Here is an 18,619-nt window from a genome sequence, read left to right as displayed (position 1 = left end):
ATTTTTGAAAAATATCATTACGCGTGTCGACAAAATAATTATCTGCAGATATCGCAGATAACAGCGTGCTCTGAAAATGCTGAAAACGTGCCGGCACGAAATGGGCACGCATGACGGTCCACTTGCATCCGCACATGAAAGTCATATGACGAGCATATGACCGAGCATTTTGCTTGCTTCCATGGTGGATCTGTCCAGCACGGGTGCCGATAAAATGCGAGCATAATGCCGTTCGTATGCAGGCATTTTGCGCGCATGTTCCCGATTTCGTGGACGCGTATTTTTCGCACGGCACGGCATGCTCCTCGTATGCAGGCATATGCAGGGGTTCGTGCGGGCATAATGCGAGCATTTTTCCGGAAAATCCGGAAATGCGTGCTCGCATTTACTGGAGGCCGAGCCTCGCAAATAAATGATCGAGACAGATGAGGATTGTAGGTAATTAATATGTATGATTTATTAAAACATTAATATAAATAAATAAATACAATTGAAACAATAAAACTATAGCGCAGTACAAATATAAAAATATAACAATGATATCGAATAAAATATACATAACAATTTTTGAGCTTTGATCAATCTAATATAATGATAACAAGAATAATAATAATATTAATAAACGAACAATATTAAATAATAATAAAGCAGTTGAAAATTGGACGACTCCTGGAGGCGAGGAGAACAATCGGCACACTTCCTTGTTATTATTGTTGACTTTGCTGCTGCCGCTGCAAATAAATATAAAACAGATTTAAATTTGTAATTGAATAAATTATAAACGCTAGATAATATACTTATCTATAAAGATAATCCTAATTTTGACGCATATTCCTGGCTGCGCTTCTGATGGTGCTTAAATTTAAAAATAAAAATAATGATTAATATTTTTGGGTGAGAGGGGCCCCGACCACCGCCCCTCTCCGTGAAGCTCGACCACAGCATCAGCTCCTCCGACGCTCCCTGATCTTTTTTGATTTAAAAATATACAAAAATAATAAAGCACTAAATAAATAAATAAATAAATAGAGATATAGAAATATTAACAATATCTATACATCTTTGAAAAGTAAAAGATCAGAGAGTGTTCAATAATATTTGTAAATAGATTATTAAAATCATTTAGAACAAAAAGTCCCTGAAGCATTTTTGTTCCCAAGTCACTGGATTTTGAAAAAAATTACTCTATACCAATCACATGTTTATACCATCATCTTTCTCTATCTCAAGATCTATTGACTTTAGAAGAAAAATACTTGAGGGACTTTTTATTCTAAATCATTGAAATAATCTATTCGAAAATTTAAAATGATTCTAGACCTCAAATTAAAAAAGTTCAAAATGGCTGCCAATTGCCGATGAATGAAGTTTTTCAAAAAATGACATTTTCAATAATTCTAAGAGTACTTATAGGTTGATATTGTTATTCTAAACAAAAAAGACCTCTTTCAATTTTGCTCTACATTGAATAGATTTAGAGATAAGTTCACTTTTTGTATCTCAGTTATAGTCATTAGCGTAGAGTCACTTTTATCTAAATACGAGTATGGATCTCTAGGCAAAGACTAAAAAATAACAGAGTTAATCGAATATATATGATTTATCTTGTTGTACATGATTTATCTAATATATGTTCAGAATTGAAACACAATGGTTTATCAAAATCAAGAAACCCGGGTGCTGCCTTTCTGGTAAACATGTATTCAAGATGCATTGAAATAAAATGTGGCACGGTAATAAGTTGTGTAATTACATTTGAAAACTGTGTACAAAATTTGATATCTCTATTTCAAAAATTAATGACTTTTTACTGACATCATGTCTGCCCAGAGATCATTATTGTCAATAAAAAGTCAATGATTACTAAAATAGAGATGTGTAAATTTGCATACATGTTTTAAAAGCAATTTTACAACTAATTACCATGATACATTTTATTTTAATGCAATCTACATATATGCTTACCTGAAAAGCCACACCCGGCTTTTTTCTTTTTGACAATAAATTGAAACATGATATATCATATGAAGTCTTATATCAACTTTTGAACTGTACAATGTAATAAAATGTTATAAAGAAAGTCTCAGATGTTAAGATATCTTGTATAACACTATATCTTACAATTCCTTGTCGAAAAGGCAAAAGCCGGGTGTGGCTATTCAGGTAAGAATATACATAGAATTCATTGAAATAAAATGTGGCACGGTAATAAGTTGTGTAATTACATTTAAAAACTGTCTACAAAATTTGACATCTCTATTTAAAAATCAATCACTTTGTATTGGCAATATGTCTCTCCAGAGATCATTATTGTCCAAAAACCATCTATTATTATTAAAATAAATATTTATAATTTTCTACTGATACTTTAACAGTACTTTGAAAAGTAATTACTGTGACACATTTTATTTAAATGCATTCAGAGCAGATGTTTATCTGACAAGCTACACCCGGGTTCGACCTATCAGACTTAGACTTTGAAAATGTTTTATCACTAAAACTCTCTTACTAGCTGGGACTTTGATAAAGAGAAGTTACTTGATTTTAGTAAATAAATAAACATCCTAGCTTACTTTTTGCTATTCCAACTATATTGGTGAGTACGGTGAGCTGAACCTGTCGAAGTACCTCAGAAGCAAGCTGCAATTCTTATCTTCCGCTGAGTGGCTGTTGTTGTCTGTGGTTTTTTTTCAGCTAACTATAAACACAATTTTATATTAGAAAAAGTATTTGGAAGACGGTTGAGAAGAATAAATAGGAAATGTTTATAGGAAATCATTGAGTGAATTAGGAAATGTTGCAGGGACAGGTTTAAAATAAATAAATAATTATACAATTAAATATTAAATTAATAATTAAACAGAAATTAGGATTTATCCTGCTTACCTTTATATAATATTCTAGGAACCGCAGGTGCTGTGGTGTGGTAGATGGTCCAGACGATGGTGTGGTTGACAATATTAGGCTCGAAAATAGAAAGTATAAGAAAGAATGAGTAAAGTCTATATGAACTATTGTTGTAATGAGAAATAATGAAAGAAAAGTAATCAAGTTGCAGGATGGAGTGTATGAAACAGAAAATATATGTATGTGTAAGCTGCCTGACAAACTCAATGTCCAGGTGCAGTCGAAGAAGACGAGGCTTCCAGGACCTGTTGAGCAGCCCCTCTCTAGCTGGAGATGGACGCAAGCGAGGGTCGACGATCAACAGCTTCCTCAGGAAATGCGGCAAGATTCTTCGACTATCCGGGTCTGATAAAAAAAAGCAAATGAATGTACCAAAATTTTGTTGCTGAACTAATAATTATTGAAAGAATGGTACATGTAGCCATAATGACTGTAAAATATTTGCACAAAAGTTGCATTAATAAGGCATTGACAAAGAAATCGTCTCCGCGAACGATTTTTCTAACCTCACTTTTACCGCACGACAATTACTTGATTAATAAATAACAAAATTATAGCTCTAACTTACCTAATTGAGTTGATTAAGCAATAACACAAGTGATTATCCAAGTTTGCAGAAACAATTGTTGATATTCAACGATTATTCAGCGAACGAAGTTTTTTGCTGTTAACGAGGGAAATCATCAAAGCAAAAAGTAATATACTTTGTTGCGTTTCCCGCTTAATTAACTATAGTACAATGACAGAGACAACGGAAAATCACATATATAGTGCACGTATCGCGCGGCGCGAATTCAAACGTACTATTCAAACTTTTGAAAACGATTACAATTAAATTATTTAATTATTAGGTAGTTGTATTGACACATGCAAAGAAAACAATAGCATTGTGCATAATAAATAATAACGTTGATATAAATAAATAAATAAAAATCGAAATGTATGCAGTGCATTAATGCGATATATAATAATGAATATACGTATTCACATACGTGGTAAACAATTAATGCATAAGCAAATAAATTTGCATTAAGTTTTAGATAAACAAATAATAATGTGAATCGTTTACTTTCATAATAACTATTATGCGTATATAATGCAATGGGTAGATCGCATATATATATATAATTTATCGAGTTGCATTATTGTTAGGAGTGTATATATATGTACAAAAATACATATAAACACAGATATTTGTAGTTGCATTGCAAACAATATTTTTTTATACTATTTTAATGGCCCAAATTAACCTGTAAAATCATTGAAAATGGAACATTTAAAAATTTGGCACATGTACCGAGGATGTGTTACATTAATCATATATGATATCCACCAATCGTGCTCGCATTATGATAACATTTTAGCAGCATCCCATGGAACACGATTTTGTCAATTTTAAGACGAATGCGTGCTCGGCACGCGTTCTCGAATTCTATCGCCATGCACTTTGATGGGATGTCGTGGCGCGCGTACGCGTGTTTGCCGTGTGACGGCATAATTTTGGCGAACCGTGCGCAAAAACTTATATAAATTTAATCAGCGCAAATTTCTATCGTCCTGCTTATTATTTTTAACGTTCCTTGTTAAATTTTTATTGCGTTGAGATTTATTAGCGGTAAATTGTATTTCAATTATATTAATAATCGTACATTAGTCTATAATTATTAATAACAATATATGTGAATAATGTCAACTACAAATCAATTATGAAATAAATAAATAATTTTTGAATATAATTTAAAATCAATATTTCTATTGAATAAAAATGCTGTCATACAAGCTTTTCAAATGTTTATAAATTTTCTTTATTATAAATAATTAAGAGATGAATCGTTGAGTTTCATTTGAATTTGGCGCTGGTCATGTGATTCCATCATTTCTCTGCCTATGCGGAAACCGGGAGATTTTCGATCCTTTTTGCCTTAGCGACTCGCGCGTGAACAGAAAAAAATCTCCATTGTTCAATAAATATTGTTTAACAATAATTATTTAACGTTTCAACAGCTGCACCGATATAGTGTTCTTTGGTAAGTACAATCACGACTTTGTCAAGTCTTTTTTATATTAAAATGAAAAAAAATCTAGAAGATTTTGATCGGACAATGATTACCGAAAAGTCGATTTTTTGTTTTGATATTTCGATAGTAAATGCACCAAAATCATTTGCAATTCACTTAAATTTAATAAATTATTAAGTGAATAATCGTGTAAAGTAGGTTTGAGATCGATAAATGATGTCTTGTTCATTGTATATCATCCGCGAAAAGTCGATCGTAAAAGTAAGGTTATGTCGGCAAAATTTCTATCTTGTATTGTCGCAGTTTCAGAGAATCGAGAGACAAAAATCTGTGGCACTGCAACCCTTGGCTACGGCTACCATCAGCGAGGCTTGTCCAGGAGGAAGCGTGTCCAGGAAGCAACTGCTTTTGCCATCCTGAGCGGCCTTTATTTTTCTTTTTCTCTCTCTCTCTCTCTCTCTATTCATCTATCAGTCTTTGTGTTTTATATATATATATGTATATATATACATACACGCACGCACACACACACACACACACTATTTCTCTCTTTCTTTTCATCTGTCAACCATTTCATAATATTTTGGAAATTCTAAAGTATTTCTCTCTTTTCGAGGAAAATTCGTTTGGGATTGCTGACCATCCTCAACACCAGGAAACAGCTTTACTTCAGCAGCAGTTTTGGCAGTGTTCTACTGTACTTTTTATCCAGCAGGTAATAGAGCAAATATTTTAATTAACATTGAAATATATTTATTGATTTCCAATGCTCATTTAATAACTTTTTTATATTGTATACTCCTCAGGATGTGTAATGCTGCTTATATTTCTAGGGAATCATCGTAATACTCTTCAATATTCTAATATCGTACTGTGCTTCTAGGTGGAAAACTTTATTGGATCAACCCAGTCAACAGCTCAGGGCAGCGGATCCAGCTCAACAGTCCAGTTCTGCATTTCATCGAGTGAAGTACTCAATCTACGTCAACTGAAAAGGTACCTTATCATTTTAGTTACTGGGTATCTCTTAGATCCTGAGCTTTTATCTGAATGGCTGAAAATTCTTGTTAAAGAGTTTTACTTTAGTTTTACTTAGTTTTACTAACTACCATGCCAAAACACTATTATCAGTGAAAAGCCGGGTGTTTGGTTTCAGGTAAAGTAGTGTACAGGATTAAGTAGAATAACAAATACTCTGGTACTTTGTTTTCTTTTTGCTTTTATAGTGCTGATACCGAGTTTCAGCTCTTTGAGAGCAAAATTATTCAAACGGCATGGAAATCATGCATCCGGGGAGGATTCTTTCCAGTGCCAGTTGAATAATTTTGTACGTATTGATTTGAAACTTGGTATCAGAGCTATTATACAGGGTGTCCCATTTTAATTTACCACCACCTAAAACAGGTTAATAATTTGCTCTGAGAAAAAAATGTTTCAAATAAAATTTGTTGGGTTCGAAGGGGGGCATCTTTTGGCTATTTTAGCTGCGACCTTGAACATAACCTTCAAGGTCATTTGAAAGTCAAGACCAAATTTTCATATGAAATGTGCATATTTTTATGGCGGATTCGGATTCTACTAAAAAAGAGAAACATTTTTTGTCTGAATCATTTTTTTAAAAATCCCCAAATTTTTGTTGTAAATGGCTTTAAAAAAGTTGAAAAAATCACTAATATCTCTTATTGCCCCACCCTTTAAAAGAAGTTAAAAATTTGCTCTGAGAAAAAAATGTTTCAAATAAAATTTGTTGGGTTAGAAGGGGGGCATCTTTTGGCTATTCCAGCTGTGACCTTGAACATGACCTTCAAGGTCATTTGAATAAGATTTATCACAGATTCGGGTTCTACCAAAAAAGTAACACTTTTTGTCTTAACCATTTTTTGATCATCAATAGGTAGCTCTCCCTTTAACTGAAAAGAGAATTTGTCCTAGAAATAAGCTGTTTTAGATGAATGTTACTAGCTTCAAACAAAGACAGAGGTATCCTTTTGATCACTTAAGGCAAGACCTTCACGTCCAGCCACTTAAGGCAAGACCCCGTCCAACCACTTAAGGCAAGACCCTATCCAGCCACTTAAGGCAAGACCTTCACGTCCAACCACTTAAGGCAAGACCTTCACGTCCAGCCACTTGAGGCAAGACCCCTTCGTTCAGCTAGTCACGGAAATTTCAACGCCTCAAGTGCTCTATCAATTGCCCATTTTGTTGAATGCACATTTGTATTCTCTGCCGAAAACTTCTTTGGACATCTATTAATGTTTGTGGGGTGAACGCCTGGAATGCTGCAACAATTCTCTCCATCATATTTTGTGCCGTCGTCGGGGCTTCCGCGTAAACTCTCTGCTTCACGGCCCCCCACAGAAAGAAGTCCAATGGGGTCAAATCTGGCGATCGCGCAGGGAATTCACAGATTGGACTACCAATTCCAATCCAACTATTTGGGTATGTCGCGTTCAGAAATCTCCTGACAAGTAGTCTACGATGAGCGGGAGCACCATCTTGCTGGAACCACATGTCTCGCCTTATTTCTAGCGGAATGTTTTCTAGAAGAGGTGGAATTTGGTTCTCGAGAATATCTAAATAAAGCTCGCCGTTTAAATTACGGTCATAAAAAATTGGACCCACAACGTATTCCCCAACTATGCCCGCCCAAACATTAATTGACCACCGTCTTTGTGTACGGTGATCTCGCTGCCAATGTGGATTTTCTTCTGCATAATAATGCGCGTTATGAAGATTAACTCCTCCCATATTGTCGAACTTTGCCTCGTCTGTAAAGAGAGTCCGATTAAAGAAAAATGGATCTATGCGCATTCGTGTTTCCGCCCATTGACAGAATCTAAGTCGCCTGGCAGGATCACCAGGCTCAATGGCATGTGTAAGGTGCAAGTGATATGGATGAAATCTAAAATGACGCAATAAACGGGAAACTGTTGATCTGGGTACTCCATGCATTCGCTGAATTTGTCGCGTCGAAATATGAGGATCCTCGGCAATTACAGCACGAACCCCAAGTGCAATATGCTCTCTTGGGCCCGTCCGTCGCCTCTTCCTTCTTAAGTTACCTCCTTGAGCTCTTATCGTTAGAAGTTTAATATTCCTCCTAGTAGGATGACGAGCGTCCGGATACCTTTCAGCGTACAGCCTCGCTGCAGCCTTGTAATTGTCGTGACATTCTCCCAGAATCTTGATCATGTTGACTATCTCTACTGGCGTGTAGTCAGCCTTTATCTGTTGTAGGTAGATTTTTTAGGGAATATTTAATCTTACTAGAAATAATTTATTATAAGTATTTTTCTGCTCTGAAATTCAGAAAGTCAATGAAAACCTAATGATGAGAAGCTTTGAGGAGCTGTAAGAATTTACAAGCTTTACCAATAGAACGATAACGAAGCAAAAAAATGTCTTTTAGCGAGAAATAAAGCATTTACGAGAAAAATATTTCTTAAAAAGATGCGTACTTTATCAGAGAATCTGAATATGATTTAAAATATGTACAATTTTCATTAAAAAAACTAAGCTTGATTTTGATTCTCAGTTGAAAACATGCCCCTTACTGCTCAAACTTGCCCCAGATGATGTCAAACTTGTCCCAGTTGTGACCGTAAACTTGCCCCAGATGATGTCAAATTTTCCGCAGATGACGTAAAACTTGCCCCAGAGAATGTCAAACATACCCCGAAGATTGCAAACTTGCCCCAGAGAATGTCAAACACACCCCGAAGATTGCAAACTTCCCCCATGTGATAAAAAATGAATCAGATTAGCGTTCTAATGAACTTTGGTTCTGTTAATAAATTTTTTGGTAATTTCATTTCTTTGAAAAAGAGAGTATTTTCCATTAAAGTGATGGTTCTTTCTTAAAATGAATTTAAGGTTCGAGGTCAAGGTCATAGCCAAGCTTCAATTGCCGGAATAAAAATCGAGGATTACCGTTAAATAAATTGACTGACCTTCGAATGACCTTGTTGGTTAAGGACAAGTTCATGGCTAAGGTCATACTTGGACTTAAATTTGTAAAATTGTGTACGTTTCTAATTCCTCGGATAAAATGTAAAATTTTTAACTTCTTTTAAAGGGTGGGGCAATAAGAGATATCTAGTGATTTTTTCAACTTTTTTAAAACCGTTTACAACAAAAATTTGGGATTTTTTCAAAAAATGATTCGGACAAAAAGTGTTTCTCTTTTTTAGTAGAATCCGAATCCGCCATAAAAATATGCACATTTCATATGAAAATTTGGTCTTGACTTTCAAATGACCTTGAAGGTCATGTTCAAGGTCACAGCTAAAATAGCCGAAAGATGTCCCCCTTCGAACCCAACAAATTTTATTTGAAACATTTTTTTCTCAGAGCAAATTATTAACCAGTTCTAGGGGGTGGTAAATTAAAATGGGACACCCTGTAGTGAGCAGAAAACTAAGTGCATCAAAATCAATAATTAAAATGCATTCTGTATACCAGTTTACCTGAAACATCCACCCGGCTTTTCACTGAATGACTGAAATCGTTGCTTAAGGAGGTTCGATAGATCTCTGGCGGGGCAGGCGGTGCGGGGGGCACGCCTATGCTTATACACGGGGACCTCGCTGTAGTACCAACCTTAGATAAATTAATTTGAGCGAACTAAATATTCTATTTATGTGTGAATTTTTATTACAAATATTAGCTTTTGTCCTTTTTTCGCATTACAAGTGAATCAATTAACTTTTTATTTGAATAAAAGTGCATATTCATTAATTAAAAGCATCCAGAACTTTGAAGTGAAATCTGGCAACGCTGCATATCAGTGTCGTGTAATCTTATAAGGTGGCTAAGCTGTGCTGAGATTGTATACAGTTTCTACGGCGTAAACATGAATGAGCGTCCAAGATACAAAGGGAAAATAATGACAGAAAAGCAGTATAAAAGGCGTATGAAACAAATAGAAAGTGGATTAATGAGAAAAAAGGAAAAAGTGCAAACCAAGAATCAATGTGATGACGACCAACAAGCTGAGTGCATGATAGAAGGACGCCGCATTATAGATTTGAAGGTTATGGCGCAACATCTTTACTGTTCATTTTGTACGGAGATTCTTTCTCTTGAAGACATAGAGAAAGAAGCAAAGAAAGGATTGGCTTCAGATTTTACGGTTAGATGCAGAAAATGTCTTGCAACAAGTATTGTTCCTACAAGCAAAGTGCATCTAGGACCTAATGGACAGCTTTTATACGATAATAATACGAAAGCTGCTCTTAGTAAGTTTATGTTGATTTTTGTATTATGTTACAGTCTTTACAAACATTTCATTTAATTTAACATTTATAGGTGCAATACACAATGGAAATGGACATACAACTCTAAAAAAATTCTGTGGCTCGATGAATATGCCATGCATGACTGCAAAAACTTATAAATCTTACGAAAGAGAAATTGGACCTGTCATTGAGAGCGTAGCCAAGGAAAGTTGTCTAGAAGCTTGTAAAGAAGAAAAACGTTTAACGAAGAGTCAATTAGACATTCTACAAAAGCGTTTGTAAGTTTATTTGGATCAATGAGAATTTAAAATCATAAGAATGAATTCTAATCTTTGATTTTTACACGCTGAAATTGTACATTTTTTTAAATTTTGATTAATTATTAACGAACAATGATGAGTCAATTAGACATACTACAAAAGCGTTCGAAAGTTTATTTGGATCAGTGAGAATATAAAATCATAAGAATGGATTCTAATCCTTAATTTTTACACGATGAAATTGTACATTTCTTAACTTTGATTAATTATTTATTTTTGGTAAGGAGATTGATTTTTTTTGTAGTCCCAGTTGTGAAATTACGTAACTTTCAAGCTGTTTATCAAAATCTTATTTACTAATTTTGTGTATATTACATATTTAAACTTTTATTTTCTAATTCATTATTTATAAAGAAAATATTGAAAGTATGAATTGGCTTCAATGAAATTTATTTTAGTTTGGTTATTTTAGAAATTCAGTTATACTAACAGTTTTTGCTCAATTTTATGGAAATAGAACCTTAATTAATAATGAGATATTTCTAATAAATAAAACAGATGTTGAATAAAAAGTGATATATTTACTTTATTTCTCTTTCCTTAGACCACATTCCATCGAACCAAATTTTCTCACTCCAGAAAGAGCTAATTTATCGTCGTTACCCATTGTCGTCGAACCCAATTTTATAGAAAGTTCTACGGCGGATGAAAATCAAGTTCAGTCATCGAATTCATCTACTACTTCTCTACCAGTCATTGATAATTGCATAACGACACCTCTAGACTTATCAAAAAATGCGAAAACTACATTAGTTTCGCAACCTTCATTAACTATCGACTCAAATAATAATAATGAGAAAATAAGAATTTTAGCAAGTTACGACATGGGTTGGCACATACGCGGGTCAGGATATCAGTATGATAGTTTGAGTGGAGTAGGGCATCTAATTGGTAGTCAATCAGGAAAAGTGATAGATTTTGCGACCAGAAATCGGAAATGTCGCATGTGTGACAAAGGTCGTGCCAAGACTGATCATGACTGTAGATTAAATTACTTTGGAACAGCAAAAGCCATGGAGCCAGATGTAGCCGTACAATTAGTTGCTCGAAGCTCAGTGTTGAAAGAAGAAAATCTCGAAGTGGGAGTTTTCATTGGAGACAATGATAGCTCCAGCATCTGTGCAATTAAAAAAGCAGTAAACCATAATATTGTAAAACAGTCTGATAAAAATCATACGTCTAAAGGTGTGAAAAGTTTATTGTATAAATTTGATAAAAGTAAAGATCCAGATAAAGAGTTGACTTCAGAAGCGATAAAATATCTACATAAATGCTTTACATATGCTATGTCGCAGAATCGTGGTAATGTTATACAAATGGCAGCTGCTGTAAAAAATATTCCTTATCATGCCTTCAATATTCATGATGAATGTGGTGAGTGGTGTGGATATGTAAAAGACAAAGAAAATTACGAACATCGCACAGTAATTGGAGGTTTAAAAAATGAGGTGCTTTTTGAAGAACTTAAAACTGTTTTCAAAAGATTAGCTGACAATGCTGAAACTTTTGTATGTTGCGCTTCAACGCAAGCAAACGAGAGTTTAAATAATATTATTTCTAAAAAAGCGCCAAAAGCTGTACCGTACGACTGCTCGGAATCATATGATTATCGAGTGGCTAGTTCCATAGCACAGAAAAATATAGGTGAAAGGTATCTTCAAGACACATTACAAAAATGGAACTTGAGTCCTGGATCTCATCTATCTAAACACATCGAACAAATCACAAGATCTGCAAAAATGCGATCGAATAAAGCTAAAACACCAGCTTTCAAATTACATCGACATACTCTTCAAAAAAATCGAGCTCAGTTGAAAAATCAACGTGAGGCTATGGAAGGACCAACTTACGAAAGTAATATAGGATTATTCAAGATGGCTGCGGATATTTCTACCGAGAATAGTACTATAAACAATGAACTCGTAGACGATATTCAAGATCAAACTGAACATTCTACAGCAATAGTTTTTTTCGATCTCGAAACCGGTGGCTTTTCTATGGATGACGATATTTTACAAGTATCTGTGAAGTATAAAAATTCCGTTTTTAATAAATACGTTAATTCTACAAAACGTATTAATCCAAAGGCTTCTGCAGTACATGGATTATCCAATGAAGGCAGTGATTTGTATCTTCGTGGAGTAAGAGTACAATCATCGCCTATAAGATTAGTTTTAAATGACTTGTTAACTTTTTTAACTGAGATAAACAAGCCCTGTGTATTCGTGGCACATAATTGCAACTTTGACTCTTCCCGACTTCTATTAAGAATACAAGAAGCTTCTTTAAAAGAAGAATTCCGCAAAATAGTTGTGGGATTTAGCGATAGCTTAAGTTTATTTAGAAAGCGATTTCCTGATAGAAGAGAGAAAGGTGCTTTGAAATTAACTACGTTAGCCGAACAGTTAATGAATTTACCTACCAAAGATGCACACGATGCCATGTGTGATGTAATTTTATTAGAAAAATTAGTTTATAAGTTTCTATCATATAATGATATAGTGCAAAGTGCAAAAACTTTTGATTCTCTTATAGAATCAAATCCTATTTATCATTGTTATTGATTTAGATTATAACCAATTTATTTTCTAATAATTATTGCTGCATTTCCAACTAGAAGCCAATCGAGGTATTCAAATATAGCGGGTCAGTCAGACCGTTGAATATAGCGTACAGCGTTGCCATATTTCCCTCCATTGAATCAGATGTTTGTCAAAATTTATCACAACGTAGCCTATTCATTCTATTATCTCAATAATTAAATTGTAAGTGCATAATTTTCTTGTTTTAAAACGTTCAATAATATTTAATTATGAAATTACAACTTTACTTTTTCCGACTCTAACCATTTTCAACAGAAATATTCACGTCCCATTAAAATTTTTTGCTTAGCTCCCATAAGAGCCTGTGTATAAGAACGTGATTTTTCATATCACTTTTTAGAAAAACTAAATTGGCAATCGATCTGATATTTTTACACCAAGCGTTTCTCATGTTTATTAACAGTTTTAAATTATTTTAAAAACTTTCTAACCATTTTCATTTCGGTATCGAACCTCCTTAACAGTCTAAGTTAATCATATACTGTCTTACGTCAAATATTTGTTTCAATCTCAAGGTACAATTTTATAATATTTTGAAATTAATAGAAAAAGAATTTAACAATCTTTCTTATAAATTCCAGTTATTCTGTGAGAAGCCGGGCAGGGGTGTCCAGGTAAACTGGTACGCAGGATGTGTGTAGCGACAAGTGCTCATATATTTTGTTTTTATTTCACTCTCATAGTTGTGACACCAAGTTTCAGATCTTTGGCTACAAAATTATTCGAATAACACTGAAAACATTCCTCTCCGGAAGAATGATTACAGTGCCATTTTAATAATTTTCTGATTACAGGGATGAAATTTGGTATCAGGACTATGAAAGTGAGGAAAAAACAAAGTACATGGATATCTGCTATTAAATTGCATTCTGCATACCAGTTTACCTTAAGATCCACACCCGGCTTTTCACTCCACGACTCCTTATCACTCACTGTATTTCTCAGTATTGAAAACGACAATTACTGGAAGTTTATCAATAATAATTGATAAACTTCAAGTAATTGTCGTTTTCACAGTAATGTACTTTTGTTTTTGCATTCTTGAATAAAAATGTAGTTATTGTTTTAAATAATTTTAATTTTTGACATAAAATAGTAGAGCGGAAAGTACTGATTTGTTACTCTAATTAATAGAAATTGAGAATTTTCATGAATATCTACGTTACATTGTTTAATTCACTTTTTTTTTTACAGAGGTGTGTTATTTTCTACAAAAGAGAACATGTTTGCTATACGACACTTGCGTACAAGGAAACCAGCGGAATCTTTGTCTCATGAGTACAGGAAGCGAAGAAATCGCTTGCTTGAGCGAGCCCATAATGAATGCTTGAAAAAGAGCTTGCTTGCTGAGAGCAGTCGTGTTCCCTCCATAAACTCGATTGTCGAAGATGATGTTTTTTCGGCTTCCGACGATGTAGTAGGGCTCCTCTCCGATAATGATTCATCGCAGCATCCTAATGTTTATCCGTCCATGGGGAATGCTCAGGATGAGCGGTGTTTCGTACGTAACGATGATAATGATAATGATGATGATAATGATGATGATGATCCAGGTCGACGTGATTCTGATTCAATGTCGTGTTCGACAACTGCGTCATTTCAAAGAAAGGAGAGTTTACCGGATTTCGAAGATAGGCTTGCCGCGGTGTTCACTGAACAAAATATGACGCATCGTCAAATAAAGGCAGTTTTATTAGCCTTGAAAAGTCACAGTTGCTTCTCAGATATTCACATTGATCCTCGAACAATTCTAAAAACGCCGGTATATTCGTTATCTCCGATTAGTAGCCTTGCAGGTGGCGAGTATCTCCACTTAGGTACAGAAGGTGCAATAAAAAAAATTCTTCAATCTGCTGCTGTTTTGATGATTCCCGATGTTCTTCAACTAGATTTTAGCACGGATGAAGCCTCGCTCGACAAAGCTGGTAATATTTTAATGTGGCCCATACAGATACGTATAGCTAATATTCCATCGAGCTCTCCAGAAATGGTCGGTATTTTTCGAAGTTCCAAAAAACCAACGTCTGTCGTGGAATTTTTTCATTTCTTCGTAACGGATATGCGCTTCTTACTGCAAGATGGTGTTCAATTCGGTGACAAAAATAGATGCATAAAATTAAGATGTTTCGTTGCGGACGCACTCGCTCGAGCTTTCGTCTTGTGTCATCGAAGCCACAATTCTCGAAGTCCTTGTTCCAGGTGTTGCGTGCAAGGCGAATCCGTTCGTTCAGGTGTTATGGTTTACAAGGGAACCAAACACCATTTGCGCACGGAAGATGAATACAGGTCAAGAATTGATCATGACCATCACAAGATGGTTGAGCAGACTCCTCTTGCAGATCTTCCTTTTGATATAGTTTCTAATACCGTCTTCGATTACATGCATCTAGTGTGCCTTGGTATAATGGACAAAATCCTACAAGGTGTAATCGACGGTAGATTTGTGAAATCGGTCAAGCTCTCCGCAAATCACATCAAACTTGTAACCGATCGATTAGAGCAGGTATCGAAATTCTGTCCTCGAGACTTTGCTCGGAAACCTGTCAATATTGACAAGCATGGCAAATTTAAAGCCACCGAGCACAGACAAATTCTTCTTTACAGCGGTGTCAACGTTTTCAATGGTTTGGTCAATTCAGCTGTTTATAAGCACTTTGTTTTGTTGCACGTAGCTATCAGAATTCTCGCTGATCCCCATCACACGCCACAAGCTATCGATTTCGCCCAAGAGTGCATTGAAACTTTCGTCGAGTTGGCCTCCGATGTGTATGGCGTAGAATTTTTGTCTTTTAATACCCACTCTTTACTGCATCTTTCGGATGACGCTCGATCATTTGGACACTTGGATTCGTTCTCAGCTTTTCCGTACGAAAATAATATGACCTTTTGTCGGAAATTGTGTCGGAAACCGAATCAGCATTTGCAGCAAATTTCAAATAGAATTCATGAAAGTTGTTGTACAGCATCGAAACCATATGTTGATCCAAATCATTTGCAATTTGTTAGAAATCACGTTAATGGTCCGACACCCTCCTCCGTGATCGTTAATAATAATGATGAAAACGGTAAACAATATCAGAAAGTTATTACTGGGGATATTCACTTATCCACTTCACAGCAGGATAGCACTGTAATGCTTAAAAATGGCTCTATCGGTGTCATCAAAAATATTATCGATTACGAAAGAAAGGGATGTCATCTTCTTTTACGAGTTTTTTTCAAAAGTTGAGGACCTTTTCAAACTTCCGTGTGATTCATCATTAGTCGGTATTTTTCTCTGCTCTCTACCGATTCCACAATTGACGTTAGTTTCTCTAAATCAAGTCACAGCTAAGTGTTTCAGGATGCCTTACTGGTCTCCCGAAATTCCGACAATAGAGTCAAATTCTCAATTTTTCGTCGTCGTAAAAATTATGTCTACTAGCTTAGAAAATTAAATCTTCATTTTGTAGCCTACTTCTTCCTTTCTTCTTGTGTTTCGTTTTTTACTAGCATGGCTGACAAAAAAAGGAAGAATTTGGGAGCGCTTCCAACTAACATCGCAGCAACCAAGCTCACGAAGAAGATGTCTTCCTTCTCCGTGTCTACAGGGAGCTTCGGGAGGAGTGCTTTTTTGACTGAGACATCAACTCTCTCTCAACGGCTGCTGAAAGAACAACAGCGGCAGCAAGTACCACCGCATACAAAATCGCTGCAGGAACCACCATCGCACCGAAGCCCGCTGCAGCAAGCAGCAATAACGCAGCGTAAGCCTCTACAGCAGCTACAGCAGCAGCAACCGAAACTGCAGCAACAACCATCGCAGCAGCATCAGCGGAAACCACTACCGCAGAAGAAACCGCAGCAGCAGCAGCAACCGCTTCAGCGGAAAATGCTGCATCCTCAGCAACCACCAGCGTATCGAAACACGCAGCAGAAGGAGCTGGTACCACCAGCACCACGAGCACAACGCAATGATGTGCTCAATGAACCACCACGGGAGACATTGGAGTGCGTTTTTATAATTAAATATTTGAGAGTGAAAAATGTATTTTGACTCATTTAATTGTAATCGCAGCTCCGTCAACAGAAGACTGGCAGCCCTCGAAGGAACGCAACGGTATGATATATATTATTCGCATAATATATTTCAACAAATTAAATCAATTTATACTTACGTTTTTAGCGGGATCGGAGAGACGCTGAAGCAGTTTAAGGATGTGACAAGGTATGCTACAAATTATACCATCAATCAAAATTGTAATCAATATAATTTATAATTTACTTATATTGTATTAATATTTTCATTTCCAGTTCATCCGATGAGAGACTGAAGAAAATGGAACAAAAGCTGACGTACGTGGCGACCATTTTATTCCAATATCCATATATTGAGTAATATTTTGTAATTAATGAAAATTAATTATTGATTATTTTCTAGAGTGATTTATAACATCCTGAAAAACTTGGCAGCCGCGCAATCTTCTGCAACGAGAACTCGTCCAGAATTTTTGCCATTTAAAACAACGGCTGACATTGTTGCCTTCGATCATCTCGCTGATGATCAGTTTGATGCTCTCGTAACAATTTTTATTCACTTTAATAAAGACGCTTGATTGTATGATATTTTAATAACCATTCACTAATTAATTTAATGTGTATTTTCAGGTCCATTACTTGAGATACCTTGGAGGTGCGAATGAAACTGACGCTGCAGCGATTTATTTCAAAGCCTGCTTCAAGTTTCACGAAGATTTGTTCCGGAATGTCACTTGGCATGGATCCAAGTCGGACAACAATATTTTGGCGTTAAAAGATACGCGTTTCGCTTTAGCCTGCAGTGGTATGTATATCTGAATTTATTGTTTTTTTGTCGATATAGTTGAATTAATTTAAATCTTTTCTTTTAATGCATAGGCAATGCCCATCTTGAAGGAACTCCTCAGGAAGCCGAAGAAGGATGAATTTGCGACTGCGATGACGAAAGCTTTGAAGAGCAGTAAGGAAGCTTATCGTCGTCAAAGCAAGAGAGCTGCACCACCGGCCGAATAATCGCTTCCTTTCAAGAGGCAACGCCAAAATGATCCACCGCAGAATAACGCGGTAGGAAATATGGAGTACGAGTACGACCTCAAACCACTCCTTGGGGGCGAAGTACATCAGCCCATCGACAACCAGCTCATGGACCAACAGCAGCCCAGCGATGGAGACGAAGAGGTCGACGAAGACCAGTTCGACGATACGCAGGTCATCGAGGAAGAACAAGACGAAGAAGGAGAAGAAGCTGAAGAATATAAAGAAGAAGAAGCTGAAGAAAACGAAGACTTCAAGGAACAGGAAGAAGAAGCACTGGATGAGCCGGATACGTACTTCGACGACTACGGTTCAAAGTCGATCAATGAAAACCAGGATGACCTTCAACCGTCGGACGAGGATCTCTACCCGGAATGAACTAAGTCGCCCCTTTATTTATTGATGTTCTTTTGTTCATTTAATCCATGTACTTTCTTTGCAGCTTAATAGAAAAATATAGATCGGTTTTGCTTTTTGTT

General features: G+C 35.7%; 3 protein-coding genes and 1 long non-coding RNA gene across 4 annotated transcripts; 3 read left to right on the top strand and 1 right to left on the bottom strand.

Moving 5' to 3' along the window:
* Positions 1 to 564: 564 nt before the first annotated feature.
* On the bottom strand, positions 565 to 3,777 carry LOC116416643. Its single transcript, XR_004226983.1, has 4 exons — positions 3,476 to 3,777; positions 2,887 to 3,252; positions 2,574 to 2,698; positions 565 to 855 (listed from the first exon to the last, which is right to left on the bottom strand). It is a non-coding gene; the product is annotated as an uncharacterized LOC116416643 (long non-coding RNA).
* A 1,679-nt stretch (positions 3,778 to 5,456) lies between these two features.
* Positions 5,457 to 16,317, top strand: LOC116416659. The gene is made up of 3 exons (XM_031925768.1): positions 5,457 to 5,640; positions 5,809 to 5,921; positions 14,283 to 16,317. Exon 3 carries the CDS (start codon positions 14,311 to 14,313, stop codon positions 16,315 to 16,317), a length of 2,007 nt encoding a protein of 668 aa, XP_031781628.1. The 5' UTR covers positions 5,457 to 5,640; positions 5,809 to 5,921; positions 14,283 to 14,310.
* LOC103316340 lies at positions 9,776 to 10,991 on the top strand. Its single transcript, XM_008209646.3, has 2 exons — positions 9,776 to 10,165; positions 10,236 to 10,991. Exons 1-2 carry the CDS (start codon positions 9,781 to 9,783, stop codon positions 10,445 to 10,447), a joined length of 597 nt encoding a protein of 198 aa, XP_008207868.1. The 5' UTR covers positions 9,776 to 9,780; the 3' UTR covers positions 10,448 to 10,991.
* Positions 15,925 to 18,138, top strand: LOC116416642 (ras guanine nucleotide exchange factor P-like). The gene is made up of 7 exons (XM_031925684.1): positions 15,925 to 17,078; positions 17,146 to 17,187; positions 17,254 to 17,295; positions 17,382 to 17,423; positions 17,509 to 17,647; positions 17,736 to 17,910; positions 17,985 to 18,138. The coding sequence occupies exons 1-7, from the start codon at positions 16,582 to 16,584 to the stop codon at positions 18,029 to 18,031; spliced, it is 984 nt and encodes a 327-aa protein (XP_031781544.1). The 5' UTR covers positions 15,925 to 16,581; the 3' UTR covers positions 18,032 to 18,138.
* The last annotated feature ends 481 nt before the right edge of the window (positions 18,139 to 18,619 follow it).

The sequence above is a fragment of the Nasonia vitripennis genome, assembly GCF_009193385.2.
Source record: "Nasonia vitripennis strain AsymCx chromosome 3 unlocalized genomic scaffold, Nvit_psr_1.1 chr3_random0004, whole genome shotgun sequence".
NCBI lineage: Eukaryota > Metazoa > Arthropoda > Insecta > Hymenoptera > Pteromalidae > Nasonia > Nasonia vitripennis.
This window is presented reverse-complemented; position numbering and strand designations above follow the sequence as displayed.

Excerpts from the sequence above, each read along its gene's own strand:
- LOC116416642 (XM_031925684.1), top strand. The coding sequence starts at position 16,582 with ATGGCTGACAAAAAAAGGAAGAATTTGGGAGCGCTTCCAACTAACATC. Across the intron at positions 17,188-17,253 it reads GCCCTCGAAGGAACGCAACG|CGGGATCGGAGAGACGCTGA; the intron begins GTATGATATATA and ends TTACGTTTTTAG. Across the intron at positions 17,911-17,984 it reads TTTCGCTTTAGCCTGCAGTG|GCAATGCCCATCTTGAAGGA; the intron begins GTATGTATATCT and ends TTTAATGCATAG.
- LOC116416659 (XM_031925768.1), top strand. The coding sequence starts at position 14,311 with ATGTTTGCTATACGACACTTGCGTACAAGGAAACCAGCGGAATCTTTG.
- LOC103316340 (XM_008209646.3), top strand. The coding sequence starts at position 9,781 with ATGAATGAGCGTCCAAGATACAAAGGGAAAATAATGACAGAAAAGCAG. Across the intron at positions 10,166-10,235 it reads TAATACGAAAGCTGCTCTTA|GTGCAATACACAATGGAAAT; the intron begins GTAAGTTTATGT and ends TAACATTTATAG.